This window comes from Fukomys damarensis, unplaced genomic scaffold, assembly GCF_012274545.1.
Source record: "Fukomys damarensis isolate Sample0158 unplaced genomic scaffold, DMR_v1.0_HiC HiC_scaffold_26, whole genome shotgun sequence".
NCBI classification, from domain to species: Eukaryota; Metazoa; Chordata; class Mammalia; order Rodentia; family Bathyergidae; genus Fukomys; species Fukomys damarensis.
Genome location: NW_022900938.1, coordinates 4,040,862 through 4,065,228, shown reverse-complemented (window position 1 = coordinate 4,065,228; position 24,367 = coordinate 4,040,862). Strand labels below are relative to the sequence as shown.

Here is a 24,367-nt window from a genome sequence, read left to right as displayed (position 1 = left end):
TGAAAATTTTTACAGGTTTTGGGGGTTCACTTCAGTATTTTAAAATCTAAAACTAAGAGCACTTTATTTTGGATTTTTGGAATACTAGAAAATTTTTTTTAAAAAAAAGAATCGTGTAAAACCTTAATGCTGTAAGAATAAAAAGAGAATAAAATGACATGGCCATTAACTTGTTGTTCTGCCCGATTTTATTTGCCATTAGGCGGATTTCAAACACAGAAGTAACATGAAAGTCAATCAAAGTGAGGCGATATTTTGCCGTAAGTTCTATGATCAAAGGGTAATATATCTCAGCAAACCACACAGAAAACACTCATCCATAACAAATGCAGCTCTTACAGGAAACAAAGTAAAACACTGATTAAAGATGAAGTACTGCGGATTACAAACGAGGGGCGGCCACGTGCCTCAAGTCTCCCAGGAAAGCCGGACTTAGGTCTGCCCCGCGGCGACACTGGTCATGCTTCTCTCACAACTGTCCTGGTGGACCATCGTGTTGGCAGCCCTGATACCTCACCTCTCCTGTCCCCACGCCCCGTATGTCCCTCCACGCTGCTTCTTCAGGTCACTGAGACACCGGTCATGTGCCTGGACTAGACTCACCACGCACTTGCTTACGTCTCCACCTCACCTTGAGGGAGGGCCCAGGGCGGCCTGCTGGGATCTGAGAGACAGGTGTGGCAAAGGCAAACTGCAGAGCCAGTCCCACCAGTGAGCCCACCTAAGAGCCAGCCATCCCCGCTCAGCCCAGCAAAGGACCCCGCCGAGGACCGCGCCAGACAGAACAGCCCAGGGGAATCCAGTCGAAATGGCCTTCAAAGGGTCGTGATTTTTAGCCTGTCTTAGCTTTCAGAGGGATTTGTTTCACACTGTGGCGGCAACGAACGGATACACACACAACCAGAGTTCATAAATGATACCTTCATTTCCATTAGTTCTGCTGTATTTGGAGGGGTGCTGAGGGCCTTTTCAGCTATCTTCTCAAATTCTTCACATAGCCTAAAATGCCAGGCAAAATCGATATTAAAAGATGCATGGTGAAATTTCACCCCAAAGCGTATTCCTGTTTACTATTTAAATGCTCCAGTGCAAGAAAAGAGCAGGGCTGTAATTTATCTACATGTCATCGAATAAATTAAGGGCACAACTGTGTCCCTTTAGTTTTCGTTCAGTGTTAATGTAATGAGCTTCTACAACAGTAAGGGACAGGGGTGCGGAGATAAATGAAGTGGAATCACGGCCCGCAGCGTCACGGTCCAGTGTGGAAGGCAGGACCCTAAGCCGCCAACCTGGAGTCTGCAGACTGGGACAGAACCGAAGCGGGCCAAGCACTCAGGAACATCCGGTAAAATGCAGCTGCTTCTGGCTGATTTGGGTTGGGGTCACCAGGAGTAAAGCAATTTCTTTGGGTTGGGGAGAAAAAAATAGTAGGAGCCAAGGCGTCCAGACCCTTTTCACAGAGAAGTGGGAAGGGAAGAAGGAGGAGAAGGGCTGGGCTGGGAGGCGGAAGAAGCTGAAAGTCCCACCTCAGACACAGTGGGCAGGGAGAGGAGGCTCCATTAGGGGAGGTGGAGGAAGGGGGGGGAGGGGACAGACCCCAGCCACCGAGAATGTGGCCACCAGGGGCTCCAGGATAGGCTCCTGGGACCGGGAAGAGGCCAGGCTCCTGGGACAGTGGCCCTGGTGGGGCCTCCGCACATCAGAGAGTCTCAAATAATTGAGGAAAAGTGGACAAAAAGGAGAGCTGACACTGCTCAGAGGACGTCCAGTTTCTGTCCTGCGTCCCGGGGCCTCGGCTCTCACAGGAGCGAGCACGGATCAGAGCAGAGGCGCTGTGTGAGGGATCCATCTGCGGCCCCGACTCTGCTTCCTGCCTGCCTGCCCCTCGCCCCTGTGCCATGCTGCCTGCCGGGGCTCCAGACAGCTGTGACCCAGACCCTGCAGATCACAGGCCACCACGAAACTTTCCTCCTCCTGTCGTGAGTGCTGGGAGTTTAGTGTCAGCAATGAGAATGTTACTATGAGAGGCATCAAGAGGTGAGGAGAGTAGCTATTGCGTGAAAATAATATTTCACCCAGCATGGAAAGCTCTAATTAAAGACACTTTCACCATTCTCCAGTACTTCTAGTGGAAATGGTGCCTTCGGATAAAAATAAGATTCTGGCTCACAGACAAGACCCCAGTCCAGTATCCGTCCTCCCCTCCCTGTCACCGCTCTCCCCCGGGGTCTATGAAAGTGACACAGACCAAGACTGGGCCCAGGGCAGGTAGGGCTCTTCTCTGCCGAGTCTCCCCCTCCCCAAACTCTGCCCTGAAGGAGTCGGTCCAGTTCCCCACTCTCCCTGGAGGGTGCAGTGCGGAGCTCACAGCAACCAGGCGTAATTTACAGCTTGTACTTTATTTCCCTGTTGACAGTGTAAGTTCCTCCAGTGGTTTTACTCGTATTCTAAGCCTGGGCCTATGCCTAACACAGGGTTGTAAAACAAAGCTCCCACCTCAAGGTAAGTATTACTACTACTACATTGCTTTCTCATAATAAAAATGTTCTGATTATCTCCAGTATTTCCTCTTAACAGATACAAAAGACTTTCCCAGAGCCAACAGCAGCACCAGTTGCAGGGAAACTAGTGACCCCAGTTCTATTCCGTACCCTAAATAAACCGATGCCCCACTTTACATATTACTGTTCAGTGCACTTCCCTAACATGGATCAGCTTTCCTAAAAGTACCCAGCACAGCCAACAAATGGATTTGCACTAAGACACCAAGCAGTCGTGGCCCAGAAGAGTAGTCAGAGACAGAATGCCGAATCTGAGAGTCCCTAAGACTCAAGACAACTTTGGTGGCAATCCACTTTGAAAACCCGCTCTGTACACCGGTTACACGAATTAAAAAATCTAAAGCTAGATAATGTTCCCTGACTCGGGCAAAAGAAACGCGAACACAACTTAGTAGCACTTTTGTTCCGATAGACAAAATCAATACTCATATCTCAAAATGACAGCAGAAGCCAAGCAGGAGGACATGGGGCGCAGTCGTCCCTCAGATCACGCAGGACATGGCTCTAGCCATTGCTCCTGTCAAGTGACAGTTCCCTTCCGCTACGTCCCTTCCTGAAACAGGAAGCAGCGCCCACGTACCTGGTATTCAGTTCCTGGTGGTCTTTGTACATCTTCGCTATCAACCGCCCACAGATAGCGTCTGCTCGTTTCACTAGCGCTCTGATTAGCTCCTCGCAGTGCATCTCAAACATTCCCAGGCGGACACTCTGTAACACAGCACGAGCTCAATAAACGCAGAGAGAAATAAAAGGAAAGAACATCTTGTCGTTTCCCTAACGTTGAGTTTTGCCTGTGTGACCTAACAAGGCTGAGGTGCTTTGTTTCGTTATCTTCCACATAAATGCCCTTGAAATGTGTTATCTTACCTTCTAATTCTATTTCAGAACAATAATAACTTCTAAAACCTCAGGAAATCGAGGTATTGCTAAATAGACATGGTGGGGTTCAAATGTTATATTTGCTCTGTACGTAAAGTAGTTTGTGGTCACAACAGAAAATATGGTAAGTGTTTAAAAGGAGGACAGGAAAACTTTTAAATTCTTATTAGTGTCCTGCTAAACAGAAGCAAGCATATTCTGCTGTAATTACTGTCTTTTCCAAAGGACTGATAGACACGATGTGAAGAAAAGAACTAGATTCTTGAAATTACCTAACGTGCTCTCAAACCAACTCTGGAATTAGAGCCTCAGTAAACGACACAGAAGTCATGGCTGTCCTCCCCAGCCCTGGCACAATCTGCCCCATCCCCAGATTTCACAACGCTAGGCCATGAGCTCAGTACACAGACTCCTGTCGACAGCCACACCGACTCCTTCTCTGTGCCCCTAGAGCCACAGGCTGAGGACACAGAGAAACAGCCATGAGATACGTCAGCAGCTGTGCAAACCCGCCACATACCTTCCTAGAGGTGTACTGTATTTCCTCGGTTAGTCTTTGATATTTCCGGATTTCCTCTATTATCCTCTCATAATGGTGGTTCGCCTCAAGGAACACGTCTGTATCTCGCTCAGCTCTTTTGGAGATTAAAAAATCGTATTTGTCATAGAGTCGGAGGTGCGCAGTGGGAGCCACACTTTCCCTCTCCACCACCTCCCTGATCTTGGCCTTGTGAGCAGCCACGATTTCATCCAGGATTATGGGCTTCAGGGTGGTTGGTTTAGACTTACTCTCCTGAAGAAAGGGGAGAAAACAGCGAGAGCTTTTTTATACCTGAAGTAGCAACCCTGGCATTTATCCTTGTAACAATGCCAACCTTATGATAACGCTGTCTTTTTAATTTACAAGGTCTTTTATTTCTCAATCTCCAATTTATACGCAGATATCCAGTCTAACCAAGCCAGTGTTTTAAAAGGTGGTGCTATATAATATTTTGTCTTCCTCAAGGATACCTAGTTTTTCACTATGAAAGATGAAAAAACAGTCACCTGAAGATGAAGATGTGTATTTGGTAAGGTTTAGAACATAAACAGCAAAATCCACATTTTATTTCTGCAATTATGTTACCTATTTAAGAGTGTACTTAAGCTGCACGTTATTAAAATAAAGTACACTACTAGTTCAATGTCATATCATGTTTTGTTTTGTTACTGCTCACTATGTAGCTCAGGCTGGCCTCTGATGCTTAGCAATCTTCCTGCCTCAGCCTCCCAAGTGCTAGAGTTACAGGGCGCACCACTACACCAGGCCATAGCATTATATTTTTTAATCACAGAGCCTTTTCATCTTGAGGACAAATCTATCTAAGACAGAGAAAGACTGCTGATTCTTTCATAAACCTTCAATCCCTGATTCTGTGGGCACCAACTAGAGCAGACTAAAAATCTTAGCTGCAAAATTTGTTTTCTGCAGAGATGGGAAGGGGAGCTGTGGAAAAGTGGGGTAAACATGATCAGGATGTAGCACTATGTGTCCTTCCCCCAGATGAATAGGATTACTGTGTGGCAAACAAACAGTAATAAAAAGCTTAACATTCTGCTATCATAATTAGAGTAACAGAGGGCAAGAATGGGCCAGAGGGGGCATTAGCCGGCCGCGCCCCCTGGTGGGCCGTACAGGATCTCAGCTCGGAGCCACAGGCTTCACAGACAGCATGGCAAGTCCTCCAGGCCAGGGCCGGCACCCAGGAGATGCTCGGTCTCATCTTTTCTAAGGAGATAACATCACCTACACATGTACTGCACACAATGCAAAATTACTGGGGTTTGTGAAGCTCATTAATGCTCATTATAGAACGAGTCTTAGATTTATTGATTCGTCTAATCTGTAAAGCCTATAGATCTATCTTTCTAGACAGAATTTGATAGGACTCTGGAGCTATGATAGAGATCGCAATTTTGATATGGAGCTTGATGACCTATTAGTTGGAGAAACGCTGTTGGGTAGGAGAGCTGGGTTTGCCTGACAATGGTATGAATGCCCCTCTGCAGTTTCCGTCACAGAGCTTCAAGTCTGTGTGCACGAGGCACATTTCTTGTAGTCTGTCACTGTTTGCTTCCAGTCCTCATTGATTGTCAGAATCGCCCGGGGCGGAACCCGAGTGGGGTCCAGAACACAGCGAGCCCCGGGTTTTGTATTTAAAATGTCACCAGGGACCACGGGTGCACAGAGCTTCAAGATCACTTCCACATCCTGGGAAAGCTGTACCTCGCAGGATGTGACACCGGGAAAATTTCATTCTCCACTGAGAAGTCTAAATTGTAATCCTGCTTTCAACGTGTTGTGATACCCTCTTCACTTTAGGGACCAGGAAGCTGAGAGCCATCTTAGAATCATAAAACCCCAGCAGCTGTGCTCACTTGAATAATGGTGACGTCTGCTTTTCTCCACTCAGAGCTTGGCGGTTCTTATTAACCATTTATGTTTGTCCATTTCACTAGTTATCTCGAATCCTTCTCAGAAAAAGGCAGGATATTAGGGTGGAAAAGAAGGCCACAGGGGAGCAGAATCGCACACAGAACAAAGCAAACAGTAAGTTTCTTGAGACTTCTAATCCTAGCAACACGAGGAACAGATACCCAGAAAATGATGAGTTCAAAACACATAACTGTGCTGAAAAGGGCTAACTTTACATTTGATAATGCACAGCTAGGGAAGCCAAGTAAGATGGGGAAGGCCAAGAGCCCAGAGGAGAAGGGACGGAACGGAGAGAGGCTGCAGCGTGAGGCGGGACCTCACTGTCCCCCTGGTCTCTCCAGTTGGCCGCAGGGGACAAAGTCGCAGCCTGAGGTCCCAGGAAGACTTCATGCACCCCACACAGCCAGAAGGCAGGAACTGCACACAGGAAATGAAGGGTCCGAGGGAACAAATCTTCAAACACTAAGAAAAGGCCCGTGAGGGAAGAGCAGAGAAATAAAGAAGAAAACAATGGCTCTAACAATTCGCACCCACAATTGACGCTCAGATTTAGTTGAGTGTTCACACGGCTACCGCTGTCCACAAAAGCATTCAAAAGGGGGTCCATCAAAGATGACCTTCGGTCTACAGGAACCTCCCGAGCACTCATCAAGTGAGGACGCAAGTCCCACAGGGAACAACTCACACCACAGCCCCAGCCACTACTTACAAGGCCCTTACGTACGAACAAGGTGCTCGAAATGCATGGCCAATGTTTAAATTTTTTAAAAACGTATTAGAGTAAAAGACACACCGCCAGTGCACCCTCTGAGTCCTCCGCCTCACTTCAGACACACTCATCCCATCCTCTCGCCACTTTCTGGGGCAGCACTGGAAGACTGCTTTTGTGGCTGTCTTTGCAGAGTGTGATCTAAAATACAGTGAGGCTGCTGCCGCGCGCCATCCAGCTGACAGGCAGGCCGCCATTACTCACCGGATCTGGCACCCGTGACTTCTGGCTCTTTCCCCAAGTTCAGATGACCACGAAAGGTAAATGTCTTGAATCGATTCAGGACATCGAGGCAGCCGGGACAGCACAACTAAAGACACTCGGGAAAGAGGATTCCAGAGCTGCTTCGGAAAGTGGCCAGAACGATGGGGTGAGTGTGCTCAAAGAGAAGCGGGTATTTTGAGAGAGAGATTGTCCTAAAGGCAATGTGTCCTTTACTGTAATAAAGTTCTTCTCATTTAAATAGTCACTATGTTGTTTGATCACATCTTGTAATCTCATAATAATAAAGAAAAACAGCCAGAGAAATAAATCTCCAGGATCAGGAGTCAACAAACAGCAGAATCAGACAGGCCAAGGAGAGAGATGCTGGAATTATTAAATATGGAAACAGTCAAAAATTAATACATACATAAAGAACTAAAAGCTTAGTAAATACATCAATGAACAGAAAAAATTATCTAAAGCAATCAGACCTATTTGAAAAAGAACTTAATGGAATTCCGGGAAATAAGAAAATAACAATTAGGACCTCAATGAAGAGGCTAATAAACTCAAAATGCATACTTTTATAATCAAAATGTTACATGATGTAAAGGAAGACACAAATTACAAAGATATGGAAAATCTGTACAGAAATATACCAGGAAAATATATATATTTGGAATATACAGATAGTCAATTTTTTTGAAAATTAAGAATAATAACTCCAAGATCCAGGATGATGATTAGAAGATGATGATTTAGAAGGCAGGATGGGAATGCAAACAGAAGGAGTAACAGGACAGCTTTCTTCCTGACACTGGGCTACAGCTCTGCGGGTGTTAGCTCTACTGCTGCTTAAACCTTGACACAGTAGTGGCCCGTGCCCTTGTGTCTACATCAAAAATCTACAAACTATTTAAAAATATATAGCAGGAAGGAGAAAGCTACCAATTGACCTTACAAAACTCATAAACCTTGAAAGTTAAGGAAGCTTCAGATGCACCTGTGTCATGATTTCAATGGCTTTAGACGGATCTATGAGCTGAAAGGACAGAGGCAGGAGCTGGCTATTTAATGGAGAAAGGAAAGGTAACAAGGTAGGTACCAGCCTTGGGACCGTTTCACAGGCTGGAAGTGTCCGATGCAGGCTGGGACCCCAAGAGAGGGCTGCGGCCAAGCACTGAGCCTGAGGCGGGCAGACACCCCAGCGGCCCCAAAGCCTGGCAGCTTGAATCCAGACCCTCAGCAAGTTCAAGAAGTCCGGCGGAAGCCCGAGAGAGGTCATGGATTTTCCAAGAGAAGCTAAAGAGGAAAACGGCATCTTTTAAAAAACAAAGATTTCTTCTAAGGTGCTTCTTCCCAGGTGATTCATATTCGGGAAGCAGAGGATACCCATCTGAACCTCCCAGAAGTTTCCTGAAGTGACTGTCATGTGAGAAGAGCACCCTTTAACTTACCCATTGGGAGTACAATTTTGTCTCAACTCTTGGCACAAAGCTGACAACCTTCATCATGACATCATACACGTTTACAAGGATATCTGTATATTCCTCAAACTCGGGTTCAAACTTAATGGTGTCATTATCAAGAATGAGCCTCATGATGAAACCTGGGTGTTCAAAGGCTCTGACAGAGTCCTGCAAGAAGATAAAGATGTGTCTGTGCAGCTCTAACCGGAGGAAACAACATACAGTCACGACCACAGCTGTGTACTTATCTACAGCGTATACCCTCGCTGCTCTTCTGCCTTCCACAGTTAGGCTGGGAGCTCTACCGAGAGCAGCAAGAGTGACCACAAGTGACTTGTATCCGCCAGGCCTACAGGCTAACTACAGGGCCCGGGTCTCAAAACCAGGGTGAAATGCGTAGCAGTGGGCTCTGGCAGCATGGACACAGCAGCCCAGGAGAAAGACACTCCAATGCCAAGGCCCTGTTCACATGGTCACTGACCGCGAGCTCTTCCAGAGAGAAAAAGCACTACTCATGGGCTTTTCCCCAGCCTTCGTGATCTACGCTTCCCAGCTGTGGGGATTTCTACTTACTTCCCCCAGTCCTCACCACTATAACGTGATGATAATCACATACCCTAGATATGCAAGGGGACTTTAACTGTCTTTAACAGCGGAAGTATGGTAGGTCTAAATATGTACCTTCTGCTCTCTCAATGCTAAAGGCGTTTGTCATTTTCCCCTGTGCAAGGACTGAAACTGGACAGGCAGCGAGCACTTCCCGGTGTGACGGCCCATACTCACCGGAGGCTGCGCGATGAGGTCCGTGAAATCTTGCATGGAGACTAAAGTGAGGTCCTGCAGCTGTAAAGTCATGAGTGTAGCCGCACAGTTGAAAAAAGATTCCAATTTGGCACTGTTGCCACTGGTTGGCAATTGCTTCTTTTTATTACCTTGGTAATAAATATTCTGCACTTCTGGAAACCACCTTGAAAGAACAAGAGACTTTTAAAAGTCAGTAGTCTCGGTGAATTACTCCTTTTACATTTAGTGTCAAAAGTAACTTCTAGACACCCAAAGGTCACCCTAAAGAAGTATAATGCTAAGTGACATTATCCACGCTCTGAAATGTAAGTGCTGGAATATTTCGCGTCGCCTAGGGAAGGAAATTTTAAATCATAACCAGTAGAAAATGACTCCATGATGGGCTGCTATAAGACATAAATCTTACCTCCAGAACAATGGTTTCTGCACTTTTTGAAGAAATATGAGAACTAACTTTATTGACATTTCAGATTCTTCTCTTCGGTCTCTTAACTGTTCTCGGGGGGACATATTTGTTAGCTTAAAGCTATCCTGTGAATAACTGCTTAAAGAGCTTAAACCCACTTGGTATTTCATGCCATTCTGTTTAACAATTTCTTAAAAACAAATCATCAAAGTCACGTATTTTATTTTGCCCTTTCTCTTGGGAGTGACTGATCGAAAACAAAGTTTCAAATGTGTGAGCGTAGACAACTGTGCATGCATCTTTGTAATAGAAGAACAACAGCGCAGTTAGTGTGCACATCGCGATGACTGCTAGGGACGTCTGCCACTTGTAAGACCCCTGTCCAACACCACAGGGTTAAAGCATATTGGTGCCAGCTTTTGAAGTGACAAGGGATGATAAATAATTAATATAATTTCAGGAGTTGCCTAAATGTTCCAAGACAGCAAATCTAAGCTCTGATATGTTTACTCATCCTCTGAACAAATATGCATCGAATCCCTCTTCTACACGAAGGACAGCGCTGCTGAGACATGAAAGGCAGAACATCTTTCTGCTCACTACAAAAAGGCAAACGCATCACGCAGAGCACGGATCTGAAGCCAAAGGACAGAGAAGGAGTTTTCTCCTGACTCATGGGAGAATGGCTCGAGGGTGAAGGTGGCAATGTCACCGAAGAGAAAGAAACGAGGATGGGACTCTGAAGTGGCAATGAGGCGCGAAGTGACACGTATCTGATCATCTCTGTGTCTACACAGGGATGACACACAGTCGGGCTGGCGCACTAGAAAACAGGAAGACGTGCAGGGGCCACGTCCGTGAGGGCTCCTGCAGAGCTTCGGAGCTCAAAGCAAGACCTGGGGCAGACGCTCCGAGATGAAGCCACAGCAGAAGCTTCTGTGCCGAGGTAACACTGCAAAAGCAGCAGAGAGAGAGAACCACGGGGAAACCCACTGAGACAGACCATGCTGGGTCAACAAAGAGAACCGAGAATCCCAGCACGTCCGGGCAAGAGAGGGAAGGGCTCTCTATGGCTGGAGAGAGGATGAATAAATGCATTATAATTACTCACCCACTATCTGAAGAATATTTATATAAATCCCTACTACGTGTAAAACATTTGGGATACAAAGTACTTCTCAGATGCCGGGCGTGGTGGCGCATGCCTGTAATCCTAGCCCTCAGAAGGCTGAGGCAGGAGGATCACTGTGAGTTTGAGACCAGACTGGGCTACACAATGAGTTCCAGGTCAGTCTCAACTACATAGTGAGACCCTGTCTCAAAAAACCGAAAATAAAGTATTTCTCAGTTTTTCAAGTGCTTGTAGATTAGTGAGGTGGGAAGAGGGACATCGGTAAAGAAATACAAGGAAGGAGTCATAAGAGAATAAAGTTCCGAGGCATCTGGAAAAAAGGCCACTGTAGGTAGATTACAGCAAAGATTCGTGGATCCACGGTTCAACACAAGGACAGAAGAAAGGATTTTCCAGTAATGAGCGGCCTCAAGCATCGCCAACAGTGTGAATCCCAGGATTTTGATGATGGTGTGAGAGAGGCTCTTACTTCGTTTGTCTCTTTCACTGCTGATGCTGCCATTAGTTAGTATGCACAGACAAAAATACTGAAAGTCACAGACTCTATGAGGGATGCAACTGGACTTTCAGATATTTTCTTCTAACATTCCCACCTGAACCAAGAGAAGCCAAGCGAAACTGACTATGTAATAAAGGAAATAAAGAGCCTCAGACTTAATTCGTAGATAAACTTTTAAAGGCGGTAGAAATGGTTTCAATCTAGTCCTGGAAGCAGAGAGAATTAAAATGTATTTAGATGTCATGGCTATTTAGGATGGCTGAGGTTAAGGTCTTCTTGGAAATGAAGATGAGATTCATTAGGCTCCAGGGCAGAAGGTCTTAAAAAGCAGGTTAGGAATTACAGGTTTATTCTGTAAACAAGTGGGAGACCCTGGGTGGGGAACATCTTAATATTCACCTGCCAGGGGTTTACAGGATAGGCTTGACAGGGAGAGCTACTGAGATAAAGGGTACAGCAGCAAGTCAGGCCCTGCGGCCATCTACAGGGAAAATCAAGAGGGTCTGCCACAGGAAGCAGCAGAGAGAATTAAAATGCAAAAAGATTAAAAAAAAAAAAAACAGCAGGCACTCATGGGATAGGTTTCAACAAATAGGACGTGACTGAAACGCAAATTGGAAATCAATAACAGAAGGACTCTTGGAACTTGACAAACATGTGGAAATAAAATAACATACTCCCAAATAACCAGTAAGTTAAACAGAAATCACAAGGGAACTTAAAAAGTAATTTAAGGTAAGCGAAAATGAAGACATCATAAGTCAGAACTCAGGATGAAATAATAAGCAAGAGACCAACCTTGTAACTGTAAAAACATCTACATTAAAACAAGAACTATACCAACTTAAGAATGTAAAATTCCACTGGAAACTAGAAAAAAGAGCAAACTAAACTCAAAACAAGAAGGGATGAAATAGCAACTTGAATGAAAACAAACAAAATAGAAAATAGAAAAACAATAGAGAAAACCAACAATCCTAAAAGTGAGTTTTTTGAAAAGAGGAACAAGGGCCTGGGATTTACCTCAGTGGCACTACACCTGCCTTGCATGTGCAAGGTCCTGAGTTCGATCTCTGGTAACCAAAAAGAAAGAAAGAAAAAAGGAACAAAATACAAAATCGACAAACTTATAGCCAGTATGACCAGGAAAAAAGAGAAGATGCTCAAACGACTGAAATCAGGGATGGGCATGGAGTGGTGGCACACGCCTGTAGTCCTGGGACTCTGAGATGTTGGGGTGGGAGGGCTGTATATGTTCGAGCCCGGCCTGGGTAACCTAGTGACTGAGCAAGACCCTGTCTCAAAATAAAAACTACGAAAAAGGCTGAGGATGTGGCCCAGTCCAAAGGCCCTGGGTTGAATCTCTCCAAAAAATCATGGATGGAAGACAAGCTATCAATACCTATCTTAGAGAAATGCAAACAATTATTAAGGACTATGAAGAAAAATTATACACCAACAAACTGGATAATCTAGAAAAAAACAGATTAATTCTAGAAGACACACACCACCAAGTATAACTCAAGAAGAGATATAAAATATGAGCATACCTGTAACAAGTAAAGAAGTTAAAGTGATAATCAAAAACCTTCCAAAAATTTTTTAAAAGGCCAGAACCTCATAGCAGATGAATTCAATGGTTGTTCTACCAAGCACTGAAAGAAGAATTAATACCAACTCTTCACAGACCAAAACGGAAAAGAAAAAGAACATTTCCTAATTCTTTCTATGGGCCAGTATTACCTTAAAACCAGATAATATTATCCAAAACCAGACACGGACATTATAAGAAAAAGAAATCTACAGATCAATATACCTTATAAATATAGACACAGAAATTCTCAACCAAATACTATCAAATCAAACCTCACAGCATATAAAAAAGTTATACCTCATGACCACTGGGCCATGGACACAAGGTTCATTTACTATTTGGTAATGAATGTAATGCAGCATATTAGTAAAATAAAGGAAAACACATGACTATTTCAAAAGAAAACGCATTTGACAAAAATCTAACTTTTTCAAATAATGGCAAATCATATACCTGATGAAGGTCTAGTATTTTAAAGAATTCCTTCGACTCAGCGATAAAGTCAGATAACTTAATAGTTAAGTAAAGAATTTGGATAGACATTTAGGCTGAATGGGAAGCATGTACAAATCAAGCCCACAATGAGATAGCAGGTTACACCCACCAGGATGGCTATACTCAGAAAGAAAGACCATGCATGTTGGCAAGGATGTGGAGAAATTGAACCTTCACATAGTGTTGTTAGGACTGTAAAAATCTCACCATCAGGAAGTAGTGGGGCAGTTCCTCAAAAAATTAAACATGGAGCTACCATATAACCCAGAAATCCTACTCTTTCCTAGGTATGTGCCCAAGAAAACTGAAAACATGTTCATAAAAAACAACTGTTCATCACAGCATTATTTAGAAGGCAAAAAGTGGAAACAATCGAAATGTTCAACAACCACAGATAAACTGTGGTGAGCCGTATGGTGTCATGTTATTGGGCCAGAGGAAGGGATGACGTGTGGATTCATACTATACCAGGGATAAACCTTGAGCATATGCTGCTGCCAATAAGAGACCACAATAAATGACCACATACTGTGTTATCCCACTTAGATGAAATTTCCAGAACGAGAAAAGCACAGGGACAAAAAGTAATTAGTGTTGACCAGGTGCTCATGGGAGGGAGAAGGCGAAGTGACTGCTGATAGACCCAGAGTCTCTGCAGCAGTGAGGAAAATGTTTTGGAGTCAGTAGCGATGGTTACACAGCCTGGGGAGTATATCTAATCCACTGAACTGTACACATTACACGGGTGAATTTTATGCTGAGTGAATTATATCACAATAAAAAATAGAACAGCGGGACCCAGGAACATGGCTTGGGATAGGGTAGTGGTGGTGAGGGCGCACACAAAGAGCAAAACTGACCAAAAATTGTCATCAAGAGATTTCTACATTGCCCTGGGAAAGTTTTACAACAGGAAGAATAACTGGCTTAGAAGAAAACTGTTATGGACATGCTGAGATCCAGATGCCGCTGTGACATTCAGCTGGAGACACTCAGCATCCAATCTGTAATAAGGATCCAGTGCTCGGAAAACAAGAAAGATCTTGAAACAGCCAAGATACAGGAAATCAGGAAACTGTTGAGAGAATATACAGAAAAGACAACAAAAAGACTGAGGGGGCCCGGGGATTGAGCTCAGTGGTGCCACTGCCTGCCTCACACGTGCAAGGTCATGAGTTCGATCCCCGGTACCAAAACCAACAACAGAAAGACCAAGGGAGCCTCTACTTCTAGGGGATGATGAGATTGTAGTTAGGTGATGGTGGTTATCATCAGAGAAGCACCAGGGCACAGAAAGCAAGGTTTCTGGAAAGCTGCATAACAAGTCAGACAGCTGCTGACACGTGGAAGAGGAGGCCTGGGAAGACCTTGGGGTTTGGTGTAGGTGTCAAAATCAATCACTGGTGAATCGGGACTCCCCTGTGAGCTAATGCTCTGCACCGCAGACTCAAACACACTCTGGCTCACAAAAGTGTAACCAGAGAGCTCTCTGCCATAGAAACTGTCAGGAAGCCCAGAGAGACACAGCTAGTCAATCTACATTTCTCAGCAACAATTACTGGATAAAGGTGTGTGCTCTACTTTTTACTTTGACCAGCATTTTGCTAAAAGTTCCGGTAGCAGCGCATTCCTGGGACATCAGCCTCAAGGTATGGATCAAGATCATTTATTCGTGTTCTATTCTTAAGAGGTCATTTTTCTTCTCTTTAATTATGAGACTTCATTTTTCATGTCTCGATTTTTAAAAAGCTAAAATTCTTTCAAGTGATATCAAACAAAGAATTTGATCCTAACTTATTGGAGAAAAACAGGAAAGATTTAATCTACAACAATCAATATGCATTTCTAAGTAACATCTGGAAATCAGAAAGCTATCCTAGAAGTTTGTTTTAAATTTGATCCAATTTTAGTGTCGTATTTATATGAATTAATAACCCATGATAGAGATACTTTTCCTACGCTGTTCTGCCACTTACATCTTTAATTGCCCTACGTGGCCATTCCATTCTGAAGGGCAATCCTTGGAGAAGTTTAATTATCACTTGATAAGCACAACTTCCATCGAGATTGTAAGCTCATTTAAACAATGTAGTTTCCCTCCTAAGCATTTTTTAAACTTTTTTTGCATCCCTCACCCAAATCAAGAGGAAAGAGGCACAGTGCCTTGCATGTCTTCGTAGTAGCTGACAAATTAATATCCGGTAAAGGACTAGTTCACGGCCACTCCCTGCACAGCACCCAGCACTGCTCTCAGACCAGAGGCAGGAAGGAGACGTGTAGGAAAAGGCAACCACTGGTCATGATCATTTCAGTTCCTCTACAGTCTGTGCTGCGTGGCCCTCTGGATGTGCATCAGGCAGGACAACTAAAACATACAACTGTCAGAAACGATGAAGATGTCGTTGAAATGGGATTTCCTAATGCAGCTAAAATGGAAGCCCCCTCATCACATTTCTAAACTTGAACTTCCCCACATGAGGTGTCAGCACTTACGTTTTTAACAGAACGTCTTTAGCCGTCTCCATGTGCTTCATGACAATATTCTGGAAGCTCGACAGCTCTAGGGCATCTCGGCGATTGTGAAACTCTTCCGTGTCAACTAAACGTAATTTTCTGCAAGAGGTTAAAGCAAAGGATGAGTCAAGATCAAGGCTTTGGGGGCATTTTTTTGTCAATGGGTTCCTTCTCATATTCCTAAGGTTTTGCCGTGAAAGGGATGTTCTATAAAAACAAACTTTCATGAACACGAGATATTCTGAATTTAAAAGTAATTTCTATTGTTACATTCAATAGGAATACCGAATGATCTTATGAATCTTCACCAGGAAGTAGAAAAGTGCAAGAACTGGGATTTGATTAGAGCACAGGCTGCTTTTGGCTCCCAAAGCCGAGCAAATAAATCGGGAAAAGAGGAGGGCTCCGTCCCGATGGGGGCTGTTTCCGAAGCAAGTCTCACACCCTCTGAGAAGAAATCAGCCCTGCAGGCAGCCACCGGGAGGAGACATTCTCACACTCAAGACAGAGCAGCATGATCTTCTGAACCTGTCTCAATTTTTTCCTAATGCAGGGTTTGCTCAAACCCATGACTTCCAATACAATCCCCTCCTGACTAGTGCTACAGATATTTGTTACATAGATGGTTTTCTCACTTAAAATTGCTCCCTGGCAGACGATTAATCAAGACAAAAAGCAGTATTAGCTCTTAGTACCATCATGCTGGTCACCTCAATTTAAATACAGTTTCCTTTTCTTGAGGAACTGGTCTAAATTTCCACATGATTAAGAAATTTTAATGTTCTCTGGAAGATAGTAAACACACATTCAAAACATCACATTTTGTACCTGAAGACCAACGTAAAACACTGAACAAAACACATTTCAAATCTGTATGTGTATTTCTTCCACAAGCTATGATTCATCTCAAGTTGTAATACGTTTGGTACATGACATAAATGATACAGTAGGCACACAAAATAGATACAGCCATTGCTTGGCTTATTCTAGACAAGTGAGCAATGCAATGGATGTTTTGCACGAAAAATTTCCAAAGTGTAGCAAACAGCCTGTACTAAATATAATCTGCTCTCCTTTTACGCTTCTTGGCGAACAGGTTTCAACGTTATTTTGTGCTTTAAGACTGTAGCTGAAATCGGGGCACAGATGCATGTGGCAGGGATGAACACCAAATAGGAAACAGTCCCTCGGCAGGGGCCCTGGAATTCACTTTGCCATTGAGGTCACCAGACCAGTGTCCCTCAGTTCCATGGCACGTGATTTGGGACAGAATTCCTGCCCAGGTCCCTCTGTGATGCTCTGAGACAGCGAGATTCCACAGTGCAACTTTCCCATGAAGTAGCCAGTCACGCTTTCCCACTTAATCAAGGGGATGAGATGTTAAGAAGACCAGATGCCACTCCTACTTTCTCAGGACGGCCCCTCCAGTAATCCAGCTGTGGAACAGCGGTTTAAACCATCGGCTAAGACAATGGGCAGGAAAAAGAATGTTCTTATCATTCACTAGGCATTAACTTAAACTTGGCTAGCAGAGGAAACTGTTCATATGACTCAAAAGTTTTATAGTACGAGTCTTCCTATCACCAAAATCACTCTCGACTTTCTCCGGAACCCGCAAGCTCCCAACCACCCAGTCTGCAGACCTCAGGATCTTCTCTGAGTTCTTCTTTTCCTTTACCCGCTGCATCCAGTTGGAAGTTCTGGTCACTGACACTTACCACAAGACGAAACCACTGTCGGCTCCATTAATGACTTTAGGTGTCAGGGATTTCGACAGTCCTGGCCCAACAAGTTGGACTTGGTGTCAGGTCAGCCCCCGACTTTCTTCTCTGCTTCTCAAAACTAATCTCCCTTCTTAGTGAGACTAAACTGCCCCTCCGACTTCACCCCAAGTTCCTATGTTTCTTGCTTGGCCTAGGAATGTTTCCCTATCTTCGAAAAACATGTTTTGCTTTGGCCAGTCCTCCTTATTTTCGAAACACCACAGGTAATGCCGTGCATTGCTTTTTTCATCCATCCTGGTGACCATTGCATACTGACACACTGAGATTTTCCTGGCTCTTACTTTACGGCATATAATGAGAATTCCACACCGCGAGGAAACACTTAGTCTGCTATTCCATCATAATGGATATTTAGTTTTTTCCAATTATTCCTCAAAAAATAAATACCACAGTGAAGGAAGCTATGCCTGTATAATTCCCTACGTTTTCAGGTGTATCCACAGGCTGCCTTCCCAGAAGTAAGCCTGCTGGATTCCAGTGGAATTTGTGAGTTTGGTAAGTATGCCTGGGTTCCCTCAAAAGGGGTCCATTTCTCCAAGCCTCACCCACAAAACATGATGTCAAAATGTTTAAATTCTGTCCTATTTGGGGGGCAGGTGAGTGGCTTCTCAGTGTAATTGTACTCCTCTTTGTATTCTTCGTATTACAGCTCCATTAAACATCTTTTAAATATATTTAAGAGTGATTTAGTTTTATCCCGAATGCTCTACCATAAAGGTACCCAATGTTGTGACCTGTTCTAATATGGGGGGTTCACCTTGGTGAGGTCGTAGATGTAAAACACCTGTTTTATCTTACAAGGCGAGTTTAACCTTCTTCGACATCTCCCTCTTACACTCAAGTTCCGTCATTTATATCCTATAACTTCGTCCTGTTGTCATCTTCCTCTATATGCTGTTTTTACAAGCAAAAATGCACGCGCGTGGCTGTGGCTGTGACCGTGTTTCGCGTACTCTGTGACACGGGGGTCCCGCAGGTGTCAACACCAAGGATGCGAAGCTGCACGTTCCTGCCCCGAGTACCCCCGGGGCTCAGGTGCTCACCACCGCCAGCCCCAGCCGCACAGAGAAGGCACAGGTGCTGGGTGTTCGCAGGGTCCCTCCCTCCCTCTCCAACGCTGGGGCCTCATCTGGGGCACATCTATTATTTACCGATTTCTGATCTCAGCCTTGCTATTTCCTCTCCTTTCTTCTGTCATTGTTTTGTCTCCCACCCCTGACAATGTCTAGCAGTCTGCGAACCACACTTCCTAGGCGAGGGAGGCTCCCCCATGTATGTGTTCTGGGAATTTCCTCTGAGAACTGATGTGGAAGAGAACAAAACTTGGAGGTGCTGCTCTGAAAATGCAATGAGCTCAAGTACACAGACGTCTGGTGAAAGTGATAAAATGTACTGTGCGACCTTAGGAAAAAAGAAGCCATGGGCCTTGTCAGAAGAGGAATCTGAACCCCAGTATCCAAAGAGGTAAACAAACAGGAGAACCTGAGGTAAAGAGGCCCCTCCTCCCGTTTGTGTAAGCCAGGGAAGCAGACAAGGGACGCTGCAGAGCACGGGGGACACAGTGAGAGGATCACACCTCCTCGGAGCGGGCAGGCCGCCAGCCAAAGGCAGTCTTCAGGGTCCTTCGCCTTCGTGTGGTAAAAACCGCACAGGTCCTGCCTAGCGAGGGTTGAGGCTGGGTGGCGAGACCAGGCGCCTCAGACCACCTTTGTGGGGTTAGGTCTAAAATGGTCCCCGAAGCCTCGGCTTTGCAGAAGGCGATGGGACTGTGGGGCTCACGGCTGAGCTGCTGTTAGGAGGGGTCTGTGGAAGAGGTGGGGCATCCAGAAGGGCTCGTCTCCCCCCTCACTCTCTGCTTCTGGTCTCCCATAAGGTGAGCAGTGTTTCCTCCGCCAGGTCCTGTGCCCGGCAGTCCTGCCCCGGAGCCAGTGACTATGGACTGAGACATGAGCCCAAATAAACCTCTCCCCTCTGAGCTAGGTGTTCTGGGTCCTGCGTCCCAGTGAGGAGGAAAGTGACTCCCCCTTTGTAGTCCAGCTTTGGAGATGAGGTACCATCTGCCCTATCACAGGGGGTGGCCTCACCTCACGCCATCCCCCTGGGCAAGATTAGCAGCTTTCTAAATACTGCCAGAGACTGTGGCAGCTGCAGTTCTGGGTGATTTATTTATTTGGCACTGGGAACTGAACCCAGGGCCTTCTCATTGAGCAACATCCCCAGGGTCTTACTACGTTGCTCAGATTGGGCTTGAATTGCGATCCTCCTGCCTCAGTCTCCCAGAGTGCTGGGACTACAGGCCTGCACCACCACACCTGGCTCGTTTGTGTAACTTCAAACACAGCCTGACAATTTGGCTCCTCAACTGTGATTACCCTTAGAGTACATGTGGCCCTGGGAGTCGGGGAGGACACACACGTTGCTCACTTGAATCCATACTTGAATCCTTACATCGTATTTGTAGTGAACGTTGTGAATGGAAGTTGATAGTAGAAATAATTAAGATGTGATAAAAAAAATAGCCTTCACCCCTCTTTCCAAAATCTCAGTGAGACCCCAAATACTCACTTAAATGTACTGTGCCACAAATCTAGCACAGCCAGCATGGTGGGGCTCATCGCGTTCAGGTGATCCCTAGTGGAAGCGCTTGCAGCCAAGAACGACTTCCTCCAAGGCTTGGGCAAAACTTCCATTCTGGAAACAAAGAGGAATACTTAGCTATCACCATGAATGGGGCTCTAACGCAGTGGTAAGGTGATTGCGATACGTGTACTCCGTGGGTGCTCACGAGCTGATCTGAATGAAAACTACGGTGCATCCCCATGGGAATAACGAGACACGCAGTGTGTTTTAAAATGATCTCTATGGGTTAGTACGACTTCCTCAATAGTGATGATCAGATTGGTTTGAACTTTAACATAGTAACTAATTTTCGCCTCTGACCCTACTGAGTCTACCAGTAACGTACAGTAACCAAATGGGATCAGCAGCCAGCTTCCTTTCACACCAGAGGGTCTGTTGATTTCAGGATATGCAACATTTAGAATCTCTCCTTTTTCTGTAAGATAGGGAAACACCGTTGAACTTGGTCCTCCCTTAACATGTAAGGATCTCCTACAAGCCATAGTCGCTGTCTCCCGTCCTCACTTGGAGACGCACTTAGTCTGCAGCCCCCATGACGTGAGCAAACCACCGCAGAGCTGCCATCGTCACCGTCCTGAATACAGACCTCCCCCCATCTCAGGACAGCAGGGCCTTTGCGTTTTCAGCTTCCTCGTGGTGCAAAAGCAATGAACGTGAGGTGGGTAACCGGTAGCTGCTGGTGTGGGATCCTGCTCTTGCTCCAGGATGGAGACAGCTCCAGGGGCCGGGCCACGGCAGGGCATCTGACCCAGACACTAACCCACATGTCCATTCTATGGCTACAAGTTTTCTTCTCACGATCTTAAACACTTGATCTTATTTAATACACAGCAAGAGCAACTCGGTTTTTCGAGGCAGAGATGAACTGCCACCGACACAGTTACTATGAAGGGCGGCTTTTGTCTGTCACCAGGAGAAAAGCAAAGGTGTTCTCATAGAACATATACAGGAATGGCTGCCTGGACCTCGGGTTGTGTTTGGTGGTTGTTTTGTTGTGTGTTGTCACAGGGGAGATAGTTTGGAGCGCTGCTAAATGACATATTCAAAAACAAAGTAAAACTAAATTGGTTAATCATGTAAAAATAAGTTCCACTCTTTAACCTATGAGATTTATCTTTAAATGCTACTTATTTTTAGAGAAAATACACAGCTAGCGTATGTTCTCATTTTATGTTCGATATTTCAATCCACACAATAAACTGAAGCATATTTTGTAGGTACATATGTGCTCCAGGTCCTAATCTGGGTTTTGTGCAAACTGCCATCAAGCACTTATGCCCATTCCATATCTGAAGCTTGTGCCGCCTACCGTGGGGCAACAAAGAGCTGTATCAAGTTTTCCCACCAGAGTTTTTGTTGTTATTGTTGTTTTTTGAGACAGGGTCTCACTATGTAGTTGAGACTGACCTGGAATTCACTATGTAGCCCAGGCTGGTCTCAAACTCACAGAGATCCTCCTGCCTCAGCCTCCCGAGTCCACCAGATTCTTTTGTTTTAACAGCTAAGTGTCCATCTGTCCATGCGTCTATTTCTCTGTCCACTTATCCATCAGTCTGTAAACATAACATCTTAGGACTTAAGAACATAAATAAAGCTCACGAGAAGAGTCAGGCCCATGACATATGTACGCATGCTCAGCTAGACACTTTATGCATATGCTTAGATATAAATTATAAACACATATATAAAAATGTAGCCAGTGTGTAAAGATACAAGTGTATATAGAAATGATCACATAAAATGCATATTCATAAAGAAACCCAACCACTTACTCAGCACGATGGGGCGGAAGTTCACTTGTCTTTGTATCATCGTCTTTTTCTCTGGGGTCTTTTAAAACAAAATCGACTGAAAGAAAATTGCAAAGTTTGTATCGATACTACAACCTTTGTATGATTCATATAACCTTTATGTAATGTTTGTATACTACTGTAACTATTAATTATAGTGTATTTCCAAGCACTTACAAAACTAATCCTATTAAAATTGCTTAAATTTTGTTAGAGGTTTTCATTTTGAAATAATGAACTATTTGTGGGTTTACAAAGAAAATTTTAAAAATCTGTAAGAAAACCTATCTCGTCGGTATCTCAGAGTACACATTCCCTTAATGTGTCTTCTCCCGTTGGAAATTCTCCTTTATATTACATTCTCCTTTATTTCTTTCACCAAAAGTGTTGTTGAATTGCAGGTCAGAAAACGCTTCAGTGGGGTTTCAGTAGTTTTCTTTCTCTGTCTTTTTAAAAATCCCCTAAGAGTGAAAACAATCTTGCTGTGGACTGCAAACGAGGAAAGCAAGACACCTCCGCTGCTGTCTTTTGTGGTGTTCAATTCACAATCAGTTCTAGTTCTCCTGCACATCTTCAAGATGCTCTTTCTAAAGTGCAAGTATATTATTACATCCTTGCTTAAAATCCTCTAGAGACCGTCTTTTACTCTCAGATACTTGACAAAGGCCCTTCCCAAGAGTCCCCTTCCCTGAGAGCACCCACGTGTGGGCCAGCAGCTTCCTAGGCACGTCCTCCTCCCTCTGGGCTCTGCCCAGGACCTGGGAAGCCTCTCCGGACCAGCGGGGAGGGGAGACTCTTCACCATACAGTGTGCACTCCACTTCTCGCCTCCTCGCACATTCTGTTCTGCTGCAGGGTTAGGGATTACCTATCTTATCTCCCTCCTTACATGCTCTGGCTTTTTATTACCAAGACAATAAGAATCTTACATGCAGTGACCACTCTCTTCCTGAAGGGTCACCACATCACTCTGGGACCTTATGGTTTCTTTGACTTTGAATAAGGTATTCCTCATACCAGCTTTACTATCACAGACAATTGGAGAATGTTCTTAAAAGTACAGATTCCAAGTACGGGGATTTTAATTCGGATGGCATCAGAAATCAGTGTTTTAAAAATGATTCTTGCAGGGCGTGGTGATGTACACCTGTAATCCAGCACATAGGAGGCTGAGGCAGGAGGACCTCCAGAAATCTGAGGCCAGCCAGGGCTACATAGTGAGTTCAAAGCCAGTCTGAACTAAGTAGTGAGATCCTATCTCAATAAACAAGTAAAAACTGGATTTTTATGACTCAGTCAAACTTATCTCTATATCTTGGGCCAACAAAATTATTCTGTAAAGGGTCAGATTATAATGGTTTTCAACTTTGTGAGCACGAGGGCTCTCTTATAACTGCTCGACTCAACTCTGGTTTCGTAAGATCTTAAGTAATGTTGCAACACTGCAGGAAGAACACAATACAGGAAATAGTTGCAGTGTAAAGTATTAGTTTTCCACACACAAAGAATCATGATTCTAATGCGACACATCTTCCGATTCCTAAGCAAAGAGTAGCACCGATTTACCTATGGACTTCTTGACACTGAGCAGGTAATCCTCTCGCATCTCATCTGACAGCACAGTGACACTGTCTGTGAAGACTTTCAGGTGCTGTGGGACCAAATCCAGCACATGCTCCAGCCAAGAGTCCTCCATTGGGGCCACGTGGTCCGTATCAATGCCGTGGCGGATGTAATAGTAATGTTTCTGCAAGGAGGGGCGGGGAGGTGTGGGGGAGAAGAGTCCAAGCGCCTGAGCTAAGTGCCTGCAAATGCTAAAAAGTATTTTCTGCGATTCACATGAGCATTATTAGAGGTTTCATATTTTAAAAAATAAGTATTTCATAAAACCTAAAGCCCTTCTGTCAGTTCGTGAAGTTATATTATAAACAAGTTCTAGCGCCAAAGTCCACAATGAATTAGAGCTTAGTTTTATAAGTGTTAGAAAATGTTAGTTTTTATTCTTTGATCACGAATGATCAGAAGTAGAGTTTAAAAGCGAATTAATATCCCTATGTTAATTGCAGAAATGTTATGCAATGGAATGCGAACGATGTCTAATTGGCCTAGTAATATTCTACATAATTTTATAACTGCTATCACATTTGTTCACAAAAATTCATTTAAAACCTATTATAGCTCCAAAAATAGGTATTCAACTTCAATACATTTTCACAAGAATTTACACAGTGTTTTTAGAAAAAAATTAAACTTCAAAATACTTTCAAATTTGGAGCGCTAAAGTCTTTGGCAGGTGGCGTAGTGCTTCTCCCCTACGCTCCCAGCTACTCCAGAGCTGATGGGAAAGGGTCG

The 24,367-nt window shown here is 44.5% G+C and overlaps 1 protein-coding gene across 2 annotated transcripts in view; it reads right to left on the bottom strand.

The window, feature by feature from the left end:
- Positions 1-24,367, bottom strand: part of Dnah7 (dynein axonemal heavy chain 7) — a 211,976-nt gene that overhangs the window by 163,629 nt on the left and 23,980 nt on the right. For both annotated transcript variants that reach the window (XM_010631953.2, XM_010631954.3), the window contains exons 7-15: positions 23,582-23,762; positions 21,999-22,074; positions 20,152-20,277; positions 15,782-15,901; positions 9,142-9,325; positions 8,347-8,526; positions 3,961-4,233; positions 3,142-3,269; positions 921-999 (exon numbers count right to left, since the gene is read on the bottom strand). In XM_010631953.2, the coding sequence (XP_010630255.1) occupies positions 921-999; positions 3,142-3,269; positions 3,961-4,233; positions 8,347-8,526; positions 9,142-9,325; positions 15,782-15,901; positions 20,152-20,277; positions 21,999-22,074; positions 23,582-23,762 (1,347 nt within the window). The remainder of the gene's footprint in view (positions 1-920; positions 1,000-3,141; positions 3,270-3,960; positions 4,234-8,346; positions 8,527-9,141; positions 9,326-15,781; positions 15,902-20,151; positions 20,278-21,998; positions 22,075-23,581; positions 23,763-24,367) is intronic.